The 19401-nt window shown below is 38.0% G+C and overlaps 1 protein-coding gene and 2 long non-coding RNA genes across 10 annotated transcripts; 1 reads left to right on the top strand and 2 right to left on the bottom strand.

Moving 5' to 3' along the window:
• Positions 1-1109: 1109 nt before the first annotated feature.
• Positions 1110-10461, bottom strand: LOC135838321 (uncharacterized). Its single transcript, XM_065353904.1, has 3 exons — positions 10330-10461; positions 6715-8131; positions 1110-1327 (listed from the first exon to the last, which is right to left on the bottom strand). Exons 1-3 carry the CDS (start codon positions 10411-10413, stop codon positions 1305-1307), a joined length of 1524 nt encoding a protein of 507 aa, XP_065209976.1. The 5' UTR covers positions 10414-10461; the 3' UTR covers positions 1110-1304.
• LOC135838322 (uncharacterized) lies at positions 7152-16861 on the top strand. 8 transcript variants are annotated; one of them, XR_010557379.1, is made up of 13 exons: positions 7152-7283; positions 7381-7576; positions 8273-8469; positions 8977-11356; positions 11435-11530; positions 11640-11824; positions 11912-12000; positions 13909-14011; positions 14200-14594; positions 14674-14854; positions 14993-15109; positions 15194-16592; positions 16679-16861. It is a non-coding gene; the product is annotated as an uncharacterized LOC135838322 (long non-coding RNA). The 8 variants fall into 8 exon arrangements; XR_010557376.1 differs by having other exon boundaries at positions 11912-14104; XR_010557375.1 differs by having other exon boundaries at positions 11912-14069.
• LOC135838323 (uncharacterized) lies at positions 16243-17503 on the bottom strand. The gene is made up of 2 exons (XR_010557380.1): positions 17123-17503; positions 16243-17031 (listed from the first exon to the last, which is right to left on the bottom strand). It is a non-coding gene; the product is annotated as an uncharacterized LOC135838323 (long non-coding RNA).
• Positions 17504-19401: the final 1898 nt, after the last annotated feature.

The raw sequence follows: 19401 nt of genomic DNA on the forward strand, positions 1-19401 counted from the left end.
AATTTTTCTGCCATGTGGGATCCCCCCTCCCTATTAGAACTGAAAGGAACGGAACGGAACAGAACAGAACAGAACAGAACGGAACGGAACAGAACAGAACAGAACAGAACAGAACAGAACAGAACAAATGGAACAGAACGGAACGGAACGGAACAGAACAGAACAAAAAAATGATGAACAAACCGGAACAGAACAGTAAAAGTGCAAAGTGATTTGTTCATGAACGGAACGGAACAAAACGATCGTTTCGGTCACCACCCCTGCTTAGCATACTCGCGGGCAGAGATTAGACATTTTTCAAACGCATTTTTTTATTAGTTGGAGATGAAGAAAGTGAATAATTATGAGTGAAAACGTTATTACTGTATTGAAACAACATCATAAAACTTTGAAACAAGCAAAACGATTAAAATATAATGAATTCAGACGATTCTCCATATTCGAGCATTCATTGTCAGTCATCACAGCATAATTCTGAAACTACTGAACAGAATTTGATGAAATTTGAATATGTTGTGCAAAAATGAATTCCCGACAACTTGACGTTGCCCTTTTTTTGATTAATTTTGTTAAATCAAAGTTATAGCCATTTGAAATTTTCAAATGGCAATATCTCCAAAAATACAAAGAAATTTGAAAAAAGGGCAACGTCAACCTCTCTGGACCATTTTTATGCACAATATATCCAAATTTCATCAAATTCTGTTCAGTAGTTTCAGAATTATGGTGTGATTACTGACAATGAATGCTCGAATATAGAGAATCGTCTGAATTCATTATATTTTAATCATTTAGCCTGTTTCAAAGTTTTATTATGTTGTTTCAATACAGTAACAACGTTTTCACTCATAATTATTCACTTTCATTCTCTCCAACTAATAAAAAAATGCGTTTGAAAAATGTCTAATCTCTGCCTGCGGGTATGCTAAAAAGTAAACAAACAAAAGGTAGAGCACCCTCTTAAGTACCTCTATTCGGGCTATAAAGAATTTCCCTGCGAATATGTTGAATTTTTTAAAAGATAGAAAAGAAGACAGACGAAAATTTCGAACCCTAAACTAACTAACGAACAAAAGAACGAATTTGAGCATACAGTCACAAGTAGGTAAAACACAAATAGGTACACGTTACGTATATTTTCATTTTAATTAAACATAAACTCCAATATAAAATATCGATTAAAAAATATGAGTAAAAATACATCGAAGTAAAAAATAAGTGCATAAGAATAATGATGCGTTGAAATAAAATGTAAACGGTGCGTCAAATATAATATCAATGTATTTCACGAGCTCCCACGAATTTTAGCGGCGATTGTTCGTTGAACCTGAAATTTAAAATTGGGTCAGAAACGGCGTTCTGAGTAAGCCTTTTAAAACTACCTATCTAACTATTTTCTATTTTCTACCTATTTCAAAATTCCTAACCTACGAGGCACGAATCGTAACTTAACAGACCATAAGAAAAGACAAAGTCGAGACGAATATTCAAAATATGCAAAATAAACCCAAACGAACAAGACAACCAAATCGAACGTACGAAATTACGAAACCAAAACGAATAGCCAAAACCAAAATCAAAATAGGCAAAAAATATACGAAGCTAAAATTTGAAATATGCAAGTACACTATTACGAAATTTGAAAGTTCAAAAGACTTACGGGGTCAATCAACAGGTGATCTTCTTCTCCTTCGCCGTCTCCTTCGGATTCATGAGGAGATAGAGGATTCTGCAAGTCGTCCATCGCGTAAACGAAAGTTCGAACTTTGAATATAAAAATCTCGGCTCGAAATAATAAAGGTACAACTTAGCGACGATGTATGATATTTTAAACTTCAAAGAACGGCAATATAGAAACGAATAAGTGTGTATTTATTTTCCAGAAGATCGAAGATCCAGCTCTTAGAGCTGGAGAAATGGTCGTAGGTATATTTCCCCTCCGATGGTCGACTCACAGGGTTCCCCTTTCGATAGCTCAATGGTCATTGGACGATTTGTAATTAAAATGCTTCATTTATTTTTTATGATTTTTTGTCGAATTCGCATTTGTCAACATCCAGCGGACCATGGGCGCGGGGGGAAGGAGGAGGCGTAGTCGCGAAGCGTACGCCGAAGCGTTCGCGTTCGAATCACCTAATTGATTCAGTCGTTCACTCTGTGAGAATCACAGAGTTGAAAATCGAACAATTCAGATTTCTCGATTTTCAACACTGCCAACCACGGGCCAGAGTGAAAACGAGAAATAGAAAGTCGAAAAATGTCGTTTGTTGACAAACATTTCCAAAATTGAGAAAAAAAAAAATTTTCAAAATCCTAAGTACATGAATTTTTTTCCTAAATTTAAGCTAAAATAAAGTACTACCGAGGCTATTGAATCGTGGATAATGTAATTATGATATTCGAATCGAGGAAGTGGACTGTGTACGAGATATATGGTCGTATGATTAATCGCCGTATGCCGAACACAGTCACTATGCCGATTCCCAAAACACCAAAATGAAGAAACGAAGATTAAATGTAATCGAAATAATAAGTAGAAGAGCCGAACAACTTAAAGACGAAGATAACTAAAGATAAGTGTTACTAAAGATAAGTCCTATCATACTACTTAAATTGATGTTTTTCATTTGATGGTTCCTAACAGATCGGTGAATTCATTTGTTGGGTCAGAAAGTTCGACAGGATACAACAAATTGACAGATCGAATTAATGTTTTATCGCCTTGTTTTACGTGAGCGATTGCTCCTCTTTCGTCGACATGCGTAATCGTACCAGATGGCCAATGACCTCTGGGTGCCGAAGCCTCTTTAATTAAAACCCTATCACCTATACGAGGCGCAAATGGAACAGATTTGAGCGGAGGTTTAACGATTACATCATGTCGTTCTCGAAGTGATAACAGGTACTGATTTCTAAATACATCCCAAAACGATTGTACTACGTTCTGTGTCTGAGTCCATACTTTTCGCAGGTTCTCAGCAGTAGAATCGAGCATATTATAATTGATTTCCAAGAAATTGTTCGCGTCGACGTCGCGTAACCGTAAGAAATGGTTCGGTGTCAACGGAGAAACGATTTCGTCGGAAGCGACATAAGTCAAAGGACGAGAATTTATTGTATTTTCAACTTCGGCTAAACACGTAACGAAAGCTTTCCTATTGAGTTCTTGTAGACCGTAGGTACGTTTTAAACAACCTTTCACCAAAGCAACGAGCCGCTCGTACGCACCTCCTTGCCAAGGCGAATAGGCCGGTATGAAATGCCATTTGATTTTATTCGTAGCGACAAATTGTTTGACTGGTTGATGATTAATGTTGACTTTTATGCCTACTAGTTTCTGAACGAAATGGAAGTTTGTCGCATTATCCGAAGTGATGGTCCTTGGCACATCACGGCGAGCAGTAAAACGTGTAAGTGCGTCAAGAAAATCGTCACCGGACAAACTATCGACTACTTCTAAATGGACTGCACGTGTAACAAAGCAAGTGAATAAAATCACGTACGCTTTTATGTACTCTCGTACATTAGTATGCTCACACGGATCTTTAACTAAATTTACAGGCCCGAGTGTATCAAGACCAGTGTGCCTAAAAGGAACGGCTTGTTGTACGCGTACGAAAGGTAAAGGCGGTGCCGGCGGGAGTCTATACGGACCACCTTCGGCTTCTTTACATTGCACGCAGTACGCGATAACAGATTTAATCAAAGATCGAAGTCTACATATCCAAAATCGTTGTCGAATGATAGACATTAAATGAGAGACACCTACGTGATGATTTTTTCGATGAGTATCTTTAACATACGCAACTACTAAAACGCTTCTACGCGGTAGGAGGATCGGATGTATAGCATCCCAAGGGAGCTCTGCATTCGCGATCCTACCTGTACAGCGCAGAAGACCACTTTTATCAAAAAATAGATCTATATTAGTCGTAGTTTTTAACCCTTTTTTCAGTAATCGAATATCTTCTGCGAAGTATTTTTTCTGTAGTTCACGAATGAATTCCTTCTCTAAATATGCAAACTTTTGAGTCGCATCAGCGTTGTCGAAAAAATCAACAGTATGAACGATTAATTTTTCAAAAGCATTCACGATGTTGTACCACGATAACTTATAATGCTGTTCTTCAAACTCGTCTGTCAGAATTCCGGTATACTTAGCATTGATCGTAGCTAATACAATTGTGCTAACGATGTTTGTAGTATCCGGTGTCTGTGGCCAGTGATCTCGTTGGCAAAGCCAGGAGGGTCCTTCTTTCCACAGAATATTCTCTGCGAGCGCAAAAGGAGTCGTACCTCGGGTAGCGAGATCCGCTGGGTTCTCTGTACCAGGTACGTGTCTAATTACCAAATTTGGAGTATTCTTAATTTCGTCTACGCGATTTTGAACAAATTTAGGCTTAGTTTCATCGTTCGTTAGCCACTGAAGTACGATAGTACTATCAGTCCATAACGTAACGGAATCTAAAGCAATTTTAAACTGCTTACGAAGAAATATCGAAGTACGTTTTCCAAGTACTACTCCCATCAACTCCATTTTTGGGATTGATAAATCAGATTGAGGAAGTTTTGTCGGAATAACGATTTTCTGATTTTCGTAATCAACTACCTTTTTATTTGTTTCAGATGGTTGGTTCGCGATCGGCTTGATGCGCATTTTTGAATAGCACAATGAGGAACCGAAGTTACCAGCATTATCGCTAAAACAAAGGTACGCACAGCACGCATAGGCGTCTTTCGACGCGTCGCAAAAAATATGTAACGAAAATTTGGCATTTTTTAAAGTGAAATCAAAGTAACGACGTGGGATTTCGATTTTCGAAATTTGTTGCAAATCACGCACGATTTTGATCCATCTTGCGGTTAAATCGGCGTTGAGTGGAGTATCCCATTCGTACTTGCCCTTCCAGCACTCCTGTATAAACAGCCTGAGCTTCAAAACGCAAGGGTTGAGTAATCCAAGTGGATCATATATCGATGCGGCGAAGCTCAGAGCTAGTTTTTTAGTTACATAAGGTTCTAACGAAATTTGTTGCATTTTTATGTTTAGAGTATCGGCGAAACGGTTCCAATTTAAGCCTAGAATGCTGATTGGAGGAGATGACGAATCGATAAGCGGAAGATTGTGTCTTCGAAGAAATTCAAGAGAATTGGAGGTCCAATCTCGAAGATTCATCGAAGCGGATAACATCTTCGCATTCAAATGGTAAAATAATTTTGAAGCGAATTCTAAATTCGATTCAGATGTTACAAAATTATCTACATAAAATTTATCTCGAACCTTGCTAAGCCAATGACTGTTTCCAGGATCATTCGAAGAAGAAAGAAGTAGCTGGAGGACCAAATTGAGAAGAGTCGGCGAAGATATTACGCCAAACGGCACTCTGGCGAAACGAAAGAATATCAAATTATCGAGAGTTGGCGGTTTTGACAGATCCTTCAGCCAAAGGAATCGAACCGAGTCACGATCAACTGGATTCAAAACCATTTGAAGAAAGGCCTTTTCTATATCCGCCGTTAAACCTATTTCATTCAATCGAAAATGAAGTAAGAGACCAATTAAATTTTCTAAAATCATTGGTCCTCGGAAAAGAAGATCGTTGAGTGATTTTCCAGAACGTGTCTTCGCAGACGCGTCATACACAACACGAATCTTCTCCTTCTGAAGGATTGCACGATGTGGTAGATAATGAATAAGGTGACACGATTTTTTAGGCGCGTGTTCAATAATACCGTGAGCAAGTTGCTCATTCAGTAATTCGTCGTATTTCTGAAGCAAGTCGTTAGATGAGTTTGCGATGAGTGATTTCAATCGGGCTACGCACATCTGAAAATTTGTCTGGATGGTCGGATTACGATCTTTCCAAGGCCAGCGCACCACAAAACGGTTATTTTCGACGTACGTAGTATCGTTAAAATTCTCAAGCATTTTATCATCAACGTTTACAAGCTCGGACGATTTAATACCTAATGATTCTAAATTCCAAAGTTTTTCGAGATTTTCATTCAAAATTTCTAACTCATCGTGGATACCTAAATGTTTATCGTTGTTATCGCTATTATTCGAATTAGTCGTAGATGCAATTAATACAGAAAATACTGATGTAGGTTTATGAATATTTGTTGACAGCAAAGTATCGTGTATAACGTCGTGTGGTCCAGTTGGAATCCATCCAAATATCGAATTACGAAGCAGTGGACCAGAATCAAGCAACTTTGTCTGCTCATTTGGAAAGAAACGATGAATTTGATCGTTACCAATGAGAATCTGAATAGGCTGCTTGTTTTCATTGAAAATCGAAGTATCAGCGTATGAAAGATTAGAAGGTAACCTATTCCTAACTAATTTTGCGTCAGGTGACGTGCAAATATTCGAAGATGTAATATAAGTAGTAGTTCGTAAATTTACCTGTCTGTTTTCAGTATTATTCAAATTACCTAGCGTTAAACCTAATTCTGTCGAATCTAATAATCTCGTCTCGGAGCTGCCAAAAATCCCTACTGTCGAACGAAGTTTCCTACCATTTAAAGACGGATCTATCTGAAGAGCTAAGTTTTTGTCAATATACGAAGCTGAGCTTCCACTATCAAACAAACCTCTAACAATGATCGAATTCCTACTCGAACGAACCCTAATACGGCATACGAAAGTTTCTAAATATACATCATCTATCTTACGAGAAGGATTAAATAAAGTAGGTATCGAAATTTTACCTGAGCGGTTTTGGCGGCGATTCATAGCTTTGTTGGCGACCTCCTGCATATTATTTATGCACATTAACAAACAGTGGCCTGGCTTATTGCACCATGTGCAATTATTGAATCGCAGCGAACACCCTTCCAACTTATGGTCAGGTGACCCGCACACTAAGCAGCGATTGCTGCCATCCAAAAACTCCTTATGTTGACGCCAAGTACACATTGATTCGCAATCGGCCGAATGATGGTTATTGCGATTGCAAAACATGCAGGGCGTATTCAAATAATGATACATTGGATTGCGTTGAGACTGATTGATATGACCATTCTGTTGCATATTAGTTCGACGTGATCGATTAGTGTTGATATTGTTCGTAGGTTGTTGCGGAGGAGGCTGATTTTGACGAAACGGAGTCGGTTGCGGAGGCTGAGTCTGGATACTGCCACCCTGCTTTTTCGCCTTACGTTTACGAGACGAAGCCTGAGTCGAACCACCAGAACCACCGGAACCACCAGCTGCTCCAACCAAAGAAGCCCCAACTGTATTCACGTTGGCAGAAGAAGACTGCGAATCGGAAGATGTCGTAGGTTTCTTTTTATGCTTCATAATAATCTCGACTTGTTCGAAGATTTTTAAACGTTTATCGATAAGATCAATAATTGTTTCAATGACGTTCGCAGGTGACAGCTTCTTTAATTTCTTCACGACGTAGAATATCATTTCCTCAGAAAAGGCACATAATATACGATTTCTCAACAAATCTTGGTCGGTCACAACATCAAGATTCTTAAGATTGGAGGCTATCGAACGAATCAACTCAATATTTTTTCGGCTACCTGTGGGAGACGAAGCTTCCTGAATACCATCCAATTTTCGGTAATAAGCGTCCTTCAGCTTCTCTTTGTTATCGTAATTTTCCAAAATACGGCTGATCGCCTCTTCATAGTTCGCATCTGTAGCAGTCAACTCGCCCAGACAGGACTGGACTACTTCATTCGTGTATGTTTTTAGGTAAGCGAAGCGCTGCACGTTCGTATATCGCGGCTCCTTATGGACCACCGTGCTGTAGAGGTCCCACCAAGTGGGCCAATCCAAGATGTCACCAGTAAAAATAGGCAGCTTAATTTTTTCGAGCTGCACTGCTCCGTTCAAAAACATCTGATCAGACCTATTGTTGGAAGGTTGATTGCGAGATGCGGCTACGTGATCGATCGTAATATTCAGCTTAGCGCGGAGGGATGCGATCTTTTCAATGAACTCGAATTGCAAATTCACGTCGTTGATCAAATTTCTCACGTCATTCGACAAGACATTAAAGTCTTGATCAATTAACTGCTTATGTTCAGCGAAAGATTGACCCTCTTTGATTCGCGCAATGACGATTTCGAGTTCTTGTTCCTTCGCTTCAAGACGCTGGCGAAATTCGTCAACCTAATCGAAATAAAATTGAATTAGTACCATAGACTCGAATTACGACTTGAAACGACATTGTTATAGAAACTAGCTAATCGAATATTCGAATACACATGATTTCCACAGTCGATTAATTTATACTGTTTTATGCTTCTACAGGTACCTATCTCCTATATGCGAGGCGCCTCGACGAAATTTCAAAAAACCACTTGACCGGGATGCTCAAAAATTTCAAACGAAAGCAAATCAAAATTCAAAAAATTCAAAACGTTGAAGTCAATTTGTTGGGTGGTATTTCGTACGCATCCTATACGATTACCTATAACCGAACAGATCGTTGCTGTGGCCAACGATAGGTACGTGTTAGAATTACTCTCTCATCTAGTCCTAGTAATTTTCGAAAACAAATGCCAATTTTTCTCTCGGCGAAAATCAAAACAAACTCCTCGATTCTAGAGATCGGTCACGGAGTAATCGGCGTAATTCACCAGCCTTGGTTCACAGTGGTATGACACCGCCGAAGTATGTAGGTAATCTTTACCTATTCGTATTCGAGTAGGAAGAATTTCAAAATTACGTGTAAGATCGCACCTCACCCTACACGATTCCTTTTTACCGTTTTTTGGAAGATAGGAATTACATCATACACGAAAATAGCGAGTACCAAATTACCAATGTACGAGCTTAACTAGTTGAATATTTCCGAATAGTTGTTAGTAGGTATCCCATACTACCTACTATCATCATTCTTCGAAGTATTCACGTAGATATTGTAGATTAAAGATTTTATTTTTATTCAAAGATAGGACTAGCGAATATCGTATTATTTCAGTTGAGTCAACGAAATACGATTTTTGTTTCAGGAGAGAAACTATGTTCGGCGACGAATTTCCGGCCAGAGGTCAAACAAAACATCAAAAAAAAAGGAATATTACGTCATACGCAATATTAAAATCGGATCGACGGGAAGTAATAAATCATGGTTTCAAATATCAGCGTTTCTATACGTATCTGGAATGCGTGTACTTTTCTCCGTATTTCTAATGTTACAGAGATGACGCATCGTCAACGAAAACGAAAAGTAGCAACGTGAAGATAAACAAGGAGAAGGTTTTCTAAGAAAGCGGTCCGGACCTCAAACGAATTCTTCACGGCAATAAAAGGGACCTGTAGTCAGCAACCTTGAACGAACGCCACTTCGCACCCTACCCATACGAAGTTCCAGGCGGCGTTATTAAGGTACAGATTTATGGAACATAAAAACCAAAGCGTAACGCTCGTGTGCAAAGGAACCACGAAGCAACGGCGAAGGTCAAATTGTCAAAGATGATGCAATTTCAAGTCGTTTCGTCGAAGATTTTCCTACACGAAATTCCTAATGTATGGCGAGCTTCTTGCTCTAACTTTTGTCAAAATTTATCGAATTTGTCGACATTTTTTGGAGTTTTTTGTTTTTTAATGAAACGTAGGTCGTGCCAATTGTGTTCTACTTGACTGTTTAGCTCCCTGAGGTCATTGAACCACGCTCTGCTACCATATAAAGAATTTCCCTGCGAATATGTTGAATTTTTTAAAAGATAGAAAAGAAGACAGACGAAAATTTCGAACCCTAAACTAACTAACGAACAAAAGAACGAATTTGAGCATACAGTCACAAGTAGGTAAAACACAAATAGGTACACGTTACGTATATTTTCATTTTAATTAAACATAAACTCCAATATAAAATATCGATTAAAAAATATGAGTAAAAATACATCGAAGTAAAAAATAAGTGCATAAGAATAATGATGCGTTGAAATAAAATGTAAACGGTGCGTCAAATATAATATCAATGTATTTCACGAGCTCCCACGAATTTTAGCGGCGATTGTTCGTTGAACCTGAAATTTAAAATTGGGTCAGAAACGGCGTTCTGAGTAAGCCTTTTAAAACTACCTATCTAACTATTTTCTATTTTCTACCTATTTCAAAATTCCTAACCTACGAGGCACGAATCGTAACTTAACAGACCATAAGAAAAGACAAAGTCGAGACGAATATTCAAAATATGCAAAATAAACCCAAACGAACAAGACAACCAAATCGAACGTACGAAATTACGAAACCAAAACGAATAGCCAAAACCAAAATCAAAATAGGCAAAAAATATACGAAGCTAAAATTTGAAATATGCAAGTACACTATTACGAAATTTGAAAGTTCAAAAGACTTACGGGGTCAATCAACAGGTGATCTTCTTCTCCTTCGCCGTCTCCTTCGGATTCATGAGGAGATAGAGGATTCTGCAAGTCGTCCATCGCGTAAACGAAAGTTCGAACTTTGAATATAAAAATCTCGGCTCGAAATAATAAAGGTACAACTTAGCGACGATGTATGATATTTTAAACTTCAAAGAACGGCAATATAGAAACGAATAAGTGTGTATTTATTTTCCAGAAGATCGAAGATCCAGCTCTTAGAGCTGGAGAAATGGTCGTAGGTATATTTCCCCTCCGATGGTCGACTCACAGGGTTCCCCTTTCGATAGCTCAATGGTCATTGGACGATTTGTAATTAAAATGCTTCATTTATTTTTTATGATTTTTTGTCGAATTCGCATTTGTCAACATCCAGCGGACCATGGGCGCGGGGGGAAGGAGGAGGCGTAGTCGCGAAGCGTACGCCGAAGCGTTCGCGTTCGAATCACCTAATTGATTCAGTCGTTCACTCTGTGAGAATCACAGAGTTGAAAATCGAACAATTCAGATTTCTCGATTTTCAACACGGGCTCTATTACTTCGGCTTCGTCGGCGACAATGAAGATAGCAGTCCATGTATATATAATATAGTCAAAGTATGTGCTACAAAATTCACAAACACAAATATTTACATAAAAAGCAGAGAAATGATACAAAAATTCAAAAATAAATCGAAATTCGTAATTACGCGAGAATTACGGTAAAAACACGCGCTAAGGTGCATATCAACTGGTTCGACGCAAAGCCAAAAATGCGCAACTCATAAAAAGCTTTGCCGGTGTGATAACGAATGTTTTCCAACAGGAGATCGATGAACTTTCCTTCTGGAGTAATTAACAGGTACTTTTTAATTAATTACGCGTTCCAAATCGTATTTGTAGATGTTAAACTAATCAAGGGTGCTCTTCTTTTCCAGCAGCAACTTTCCCGGATTCAATCGGCGTTGAAATAAGTTCACTGGAACCGAACGGAAATGACTGTTTTGACTCAACTCAGCATCAAAGTAAGTTTCTATCTTCTCTGCTGAATTTCCCAAAATTTTCGTATATTGAACGTTGCTAATCTCTGTTTATCATTCCAGTGATGCTGTATCAACTCCAGTCACGTTCCAGGGATTCTCTGTTCTCAAATCCTAATCATAACCGGTGAACCTTTCACCTCATCGCATAGGATAATGGTAAGTTTTTTCTCCTATTCTATCGTTCATTTGTTGCTGTGGATTTACAACGGCAATGAACAATGTCACATCTAGAAACTCTAGGCGAGTCATTTTTCTTTTTCTCCAGCGCTCCAGCTACCTTTCCTGACGGCGAACGCCATTCCATCAACAACAACACTTGGGGAGCCGTTCTTCTTCTTTTTGCGATGGACCAGCCATCAGAGATGTTAAAACTCGAGCTCGCTAAATCCATATTGAACAGAGATGCCGGAAAATTGCTTCGATGACTGGAATTTATCAGAGAAGTTACAGGTATGTTGAATCTTTATTTCAATTCCATTTTTCTTGTCCTGCGTGTTGTTTATGTTTTTTCTTTTTTTTTAACCTCTCTGTTATCAGCCAGCTGATGTTTTTCAAACTGGAAGTTTTTCAAAGTCGAGATTCGAAGCTGGAACCAGAATCCTTTTTTCTCATCTCTGCTGAATTAAGTACCCCGTTTCTCATCTCTTTTTACGCGTACAAAGTGTTATCTTTAGTTCTAACTCGTGTCGCGTTCGTTTTCTCTCGTGTTTGTGTTGATTCAGTGCCGCGTTATCGTCACGGACAGCTAGCCACTCGTTGCTACACCCACACACAGCTGGGAATGTGTCGCTATTCCCACGGACAGCTGGGAACATTTGGCTATGCTCACTGACAGCTGGCCACGTGCGATTTTTCCAAGTTCGAAAGTTGCGATTTCTCTCATTTTTTCGCAACTAGAAACCTTCTCGCCCCTCTCTCGACCTATTATCGAACCCGGATTTTGAACTTCTCTATTTTTTTATGAAAATTCTTCGTTCAAAAATTCCTTAACGCACACTCACGCATTTTTTCAACTTCTCTGTTAGGAAAAATTTACAAATATTTACACAAATTTCAGAACTAATTGTCAGAGTTATAAAATAAATTAGTCCATATTATCAACAAAAATATCTATTCCGAGTGCAACTTGAAAAAATACAAAGTCAAGAAAAATAAATTATCTCACCATTTAAATAAATAACAACAAATACAACAAAGCTTAGCTCCACATCGACCGTTTTGCACCTCTCTTTTCACCTGCGACCGCTTCGGATATCATCGGTCAATTTCATGAGACCTAGGGTGAGCTCAAAGTGCTGCTCTTTGGAGCAGTATTCTGCGCCCCTAATTGCCCCCTTGGGTGGGCATCTATTAATGATGTTTTCTGCGTCGCGCAGGTAGTACAGGGTCCGCCAACGAAGTGTATCACATTTGTTTTTCAAATAGATCGGAAACACTGATAACTACAACGCTGGTAAACGCATCATTTGATAGTCAAAACTGCACGTTTTTTTTTGGTAAAAATTTCATTTCTGCTGATTCACTTGTAAGAATGCCTGAATGGAATGAACAACATTACAGTCATCACATACAGAGTGGCTAAAAAGTTTGTTTCGATTTTCACATTTCAAAAAGTTTTAGTTTTTTGCCAAAAAATCAAAAACTAAGCATCCTAGAAAAAAACTAACGACATTATGTCGATTGGAAATTTAATTCTCTACAACTTCCATCGACTTCATTTTTTCGTAGAACGCTTCGTTTCGCCTCCAGATCGATTTTTATGAGCTCAGTTTGCAAATTTTTCAAAAGTTCATTTCAAAAAGTTTTAGTTTTTTGCCAAAAAATCAAAAACTAAGCATCCTAGAAAAAAACTAACGACATTATGTCGATTGGAAATTTAATTCTCTACAAATTTCTTTGACTACATTTTTTCGTAGAGTGCTTCGTTCCGCCTCCAGACCAACTTTTATGATACGCAGTTTGCAAATTTTTGAAATGAATTTTTGAAAAATTTGCAAACTGCGTTACATAACAATCGGTCTGGAGGCGGAAAAAAGCACTCTATGGAAAAATGAAGTCGAGGAAAATGGTAGAGAATTAAATTTCCAATCGACATAATGTCATTAGTTTTTTTCTAGGATGCTTAGTTTTTGATTTTTTGGCAAAAAACTAAAACTTTTTGCAATGAACTTTTGAAAAATTTTGCAAAATAAGCTCTTTTGTTAATTCCATTCAGGCATCGTTACAAGTGAATCAGCAGAAATGAAAGTTTTACCAAAAAAAAAATGTGCAGTTTTGGCTATCAAATGATGTGTTTACCAGCATTGTAGCTATCAGTGTTGCCGATTTATTTGAAAAACAAATGTGATACACTTCGTTGGCGGACCCTGTATATCGCTCCATGGTAATACGGACTCGCCTCATATCGCAGGAATTCATTAACTTTTCGGCGTTTGGATGAACAGCCTTCATATGTTGCTATAGGCAGTAGTATTAGCTTCTCTACTCCCTTTTTCTCAATGGTTTTGAGCAACTCTTTTATATTTTTGCAACAGGCCAAAATTGTGCGATTTGCGACGTCATCTTGTCCCACTGCCAGGACCATCAATCGCGGTACCTTTCTCATCTCTCGCAAAGTCGATTCGAGATATCCTGCAGGTATGGTTATCCCTGTATATCGCGAGTGGGTCAATGACCTTCGCACCGTCTTCTCCAGGTATACGTTATCTCGAATCACCCCGTATAATATTGGTATTTCATATATTTAGCCTCTTCTTGCGGCACTCTCCAATTCCTCTTCAGCCCTTCATTGAAGATAATCTCTGTTTTATTGTGTATCGTTACAGGTAAATAGACCTTCGTTTGTTCAGGTAGGACCGTCTTCATGGTCTTCACGTGCTTCGGATTCTGGATATGCCATGGTCGCAAATCGAGCACCCTGCTCACCGGAATTTTCTCACTTCTCTGGCTTTCTCGTCGCCGGAATTTTTCTCTCAAACGCTGTGCCGGTGATGGACCGCTGATCATGCGCTGAGACGGATGCTGAGCACCATCTCGATGGCTGATGGACGCAGGTTGCGGCTCAACTCGTCCTTGTTTCTGCTCCTCGCAAACCGCATCGCCCTCGTGCTGTTGGACAGCTGACTGCGGCTCGGCTTGCTCGACTACCGGATGCTGAATCTTCTCTTTTGGCACTGCCAACGGCTTGTCTCGAGGAAGCTGAGTCTTCTGAAGCTCTTCGGTAAGTTTCTTCTTCTCATATATCAATTTCTTCAGCATCTCTGCTCTATTTTTCATTAACTGATTATCATTTCCCACAGTGGACGTGCTGAAGAATCGCCGCCTCGCTGACTGGATGACTTAGCTTCGGTATCCGGATTGCAGCTCGATCAATTTTCACCGGCGTCGGGTTTTTTACCGTCTCTTGCGGCAGTTTCGGGATTACTACTGCGCACTTGGTGCCATACTCTTTGAGCTTGTCGAATTTTACCGCAGAATCAGGTACGCATTTTTGAGTTTTCTTCGATTTTTTCACACATCTCTTTTTCTTTGCCAACCGTAGCTTTGTGGCTGTCTTTTTCTCGATCATTTTCATGTCTGCCGCAAAGCTAACCTTTTTCGATTTCTGTTTCTTTTCAGGCTGGATCTTCAGTGGCACGAGCGTAATGGTCACCTCGCCGTTGAGTAACATTGGCTTCTTTTCGTGTTTCCACGATGCCTCGCGTTCCTGCTCATCGTCTGAAGAAATGACTACAGGTTCGTTCGCTTCCAAATTTTCCGACCCTGTCTCCACGATCGACAACTGGTTCAATTTTTTACCAATATCTTGAATTTGTGCAGGTACCAACACCGCTGGCGTCGAAATTTTGTAGCTCGTGCACTCTTTGGAAAATACTTCGTGCTCGCAGCCATTAACCGTGCACACCTGCCACGTATTATCATCTTCGGCAGCTTTCGTAATCAATTTGAAACACTCTCAGTGGTACATATGCTCGCAGCTGAGCGTGCGAATAAGCTGCTGCGTTTCCAACATCTCTCTGCTGCATACTGAGCACTGAAAACTCTGTTGTTTATGTGGAAAACACAATCAGGACAAATTCGAGCATAATAAGTACCAATTCTCTGCTTCGAGCTCGTGTTCACGTTCGATTAATGATTACAGCATGAACCAACCCCACGAGGGCGAATTTCGCCATTTCCAGCCATTCTGGAGGCTCCATGGAGACCTTTTCATTCGATAAAAATGTTATTAAAAATATTGATACGTATTTGATGTCAAACTGTTGTTTTGAAAAATTACTACCTTTGTTTAAAAAAGTGGCCCGGCCACTACAAAAGCAACAATAATACCTAATTAAAACTTTCGATGAAAAATTTTTTCACGCGCATTTACATATTCAATAGTTTTAATTGCTACTTTCATAATTTAGCATTTTTAATTTACATACTATGTACCTCATTTCGCGTCTTATGATTGTTAATTAATCATCATCGATAACAGTAATTAGAATGAAATTAAAATTTACAATAAGGAGGGTCAGGGTATCGGAGTTCATTGTATGACCCATAAGAGCGCACATCTTGTGTTGCGACCGCAACACCTGACCCCCGACGTGGGAGCCACTGATAAACGGATCTCACCTTGAAAATTTCGCTAAAAAGCAAACAAACGATAGTAAAGTTCGATGAACTACCTTTTTCATTTCGATAAGCACCCATAAAAGGTAAAGCTGCCGTACGCATTTCGACAGTTGATCAGTTGAGTGTTATTGCGCGATATATTGTTAAAAATTACTACGTAATAATCAAAATGTTCGCCTTACCAATTTGTTTAACGGTTTTATTAGTGTCGTTGACGGGAGGGAATTGTTGTTTTTGCAGTGGCCGGGCCACTTTTTTGAACCAAGGGACAAATTTTTCATTTCAAGTTCAATTATTTTATGAGAAATCTGGAACCCCAGATCAGACTCTTTTTATTAAACCGAACAGGAGTTCGGTAATTGAATTTGCGTACGGTACCTTAGTAACGTACCTTTTCGGCCAACCCAGCGCAATATTTCATAAGAGGATCAGAAAAGGCGAAGCAATCTCACAATTCCTTCTGGACCAGACTCGCGTCCACCTGTTTACGAGAGCAAACGAGTGTTGGATAATCAAAGGTAATTTCACCAAGCAAACTATCGAAGATGGGTTTGACGCTTGCAGCCAGTACAGATCTATAACGACTAGAGAAGAAAAGGTAAGCGGGAAGTTTCATAGTTTGAATTAGTGACGCTTGATTGAATATTTATTTTAGAATTAATAATTTTTTTTACTTTAATCTAGGCCGCAAACGCCGGAAAATATGATGGGAATGATGATCAACCGAATAAGTGAAATGTGAATAGCTGTATAAAAATAAATATAGTTAAAATAACGTTATCCGAATCAAGAGACAATTTTTTCTGTAATTTATACACGTAATTATTGTCAAATTATTATGTGTAATAAATCGATTTCCACGAAAAACCCTGAGTAAAAAACTTTATTGTGTTGGTAACGTCGGGAGTATTCTCGATAGGTATAAAACTGGAGCTCAGAGAGGAGTCCAGCATCTCTTGTTCGAATCTACGACTGAGCTTAGCCGCTTTAAAAGCTGGTCTCCGTGCACATTCTGCACGCAGTTCAATTATCTAAACCTGAAATGTAAATAGAAATTTAAAGCTACGAGCTAAAGTATCATTAATGTTAGTATTAAAAGTAAAAGCAGTTTGTTTTACTAGGTATTACCTTAATTAGGATTAGGAGTTAGTTTTTTTTTGAAATGCATAAGTCTGGAAAGATGATCGAATGATGAAGATAAGTCTTCTCCCAATTATTGTTATTTTAGAACACGAGCAGCGTAAAAAAATTAGTATTAAGAACTGTTTTAACTACTTATATTTTAATTGTTTTTTTATCTAGTATTAAGTTTTAATCATTTTTAATTACGTTTAAACCATTTTAATGTACGAAAGGTCGTCAAAGAAGTTTGTAAAATTGGAAGATGAATTACATAATTGCTTCGTACTGTACTTTGCAATCACGAATCTCCATGAATCATCTTTGGTTATTGAATTGATATTTGATAGTAGGTAGTAGGTACCTACTGATATGTATAAAGTACCCTCCCGTGTGTGAATTTACTAATAATTTTAAATTGGTTTTGTTTCGAAACTTCGTTCTCGTAAAGAAGGGGATTAGTATGAACGTATGTAACATGGTGGATAACTATTCACCGATTATCAGTACTGAGAAATATCTCTTTGTTATTAGCCTGCTTTTGTTGAATATAGGAATCTATATTATATTTAGCCCTATTATAGCGTTCTTGAAACTCGTTTTAAATTCATTAAATTACAATGAAACAAAATTGATATCCTGGTTGTTTGTTTCGTTAAGCTTTCGAGGAATCGTTGGGTACCCGTATCCCATGAGTAAAAAGCTACACGCGTTAGGTTTATATTGCATTGTATTCATTTTCATATGGTTGTAGTAAGTAGTATAGTGACGACGTTGGTATAATCGTAGTTTACAAAAATAATACAAACGATAAGAGAGAACATTTGCTTACTACACTCGTCCTCTATCATATTATGACACTTGAAGTAGGGGCCAGGGAAATGTACAATTTTTAAAATTGCTTGCTGTATCTTCCCTTTTGGTTCATGTAATAGGCATTGTAATACAGTAGCGTGCAAATTACGTACTTGTCCGAGCAGAAAAATCGCGATGTTACACCGTTTTTAAAATGCTCGCTACAATGATACCGATAACAATTTTGAAAAATTTTTTATTGTGGGTGAAAGCCCTATCCTCCAAGAATATTTTGATGTGTTTGAACCAAAAAAAAATTTTCCAAACGCTCACAAAAGCTCTTTGAAGTAAACATGAGAGAATTTTTAGTGTTTTAGTTTTTCGCATATCCCGGACGGACCGTACGTCCTAGCAAAATCGGATAACATTACGTAGAAAGAGAATTAAATTCTCTACATTTTGGTATATTTGAAATTTTCGTAGGACGCTCGGTTTCACAGCAGCAAGCGTTTGAAGTTTTGAGTAAAAAAAGTTAAACTTGAAAATTGGAGTTGCAGTAAATTTTCATAAAATTCTCGTTACTCCAACTTTAAAGGCTTACACTTTTGAAACCGAGCATCCTACGGAAATTTCAAATATACGAAATTGTAGAGAATTTAATTTTCTACAATTTCGTACATTTGAAATTTTATTTTCTGTGCCAAAATCTACGTATGTCTATGTACATAGAGGTTTATGTACATACTTACTTAGCATACATACCTATAGAGTTAATGTCATCAAAACTCAAAAGGCATGTTTATCTAATCGAAATTTCCTGTGTATCGTACATTCGTACAGTACATCACGTGGCAAAGGTTGTTCATATGAAAATATTTAGGAAAAGAAGTAATAAATTGTAATTGCTGTAGACCAGAACAAATTTGACTAAAAATGAAACAATCTTAGAATGAAATTGAAAAATTAAACTAGCCATTGTGCTAATATGCAAGTCAAACTAATTAAGTGATATTGTACCCACCCGTGACTTGGCTTTGATAGATAGGTAGAGGGACACAGGTAAGCAGGTAATAAACGTGACATACCTAGGTAAGTGTTGCTTCGCTTGGTTCACAAATATTATGTAGGTAAAATTTGCAAATAATTACCAACTCAAATTCATTAGAGTGTTTTTTTTCTCTCGAAATTATAAGCCATGTAAAGATCAATATGCAATGAGTAGGTAAGAATACTTTTAATATATTTGTATTGAATGAATACTTCATCGCAATGAGTGTATGGAAATGCATTTATCGAATAAGAAAATGAAAATTTTAGATTTAAAATTTAGAAGCATGTTATTCAACTCATCTTCGATTTTAGCACTTGATAAATGCACCAAAAATAGGACGAAAACATTGCAGAGCTTGAAAAATACAGATAGAAAAACAGAATAATGTTACTTTGCGACGCAGTATAAAATATTCATTGTCATCATTCAATGAAACACCTGT

Source organism: Planococcus citri, chromosome 3 (genome assembly GCF_950023065.1).
Source record: "Planococcus citri chromosome 3, ihPlaCitr1.1, whole genome shotgun sequence".
NCBI classification, from domain to species: Eukaryota; Metazoa; Arthropoda; class Insecta; order Hemiptera; family Pseudococcidae; genus Planococcus; species Planococcus citri.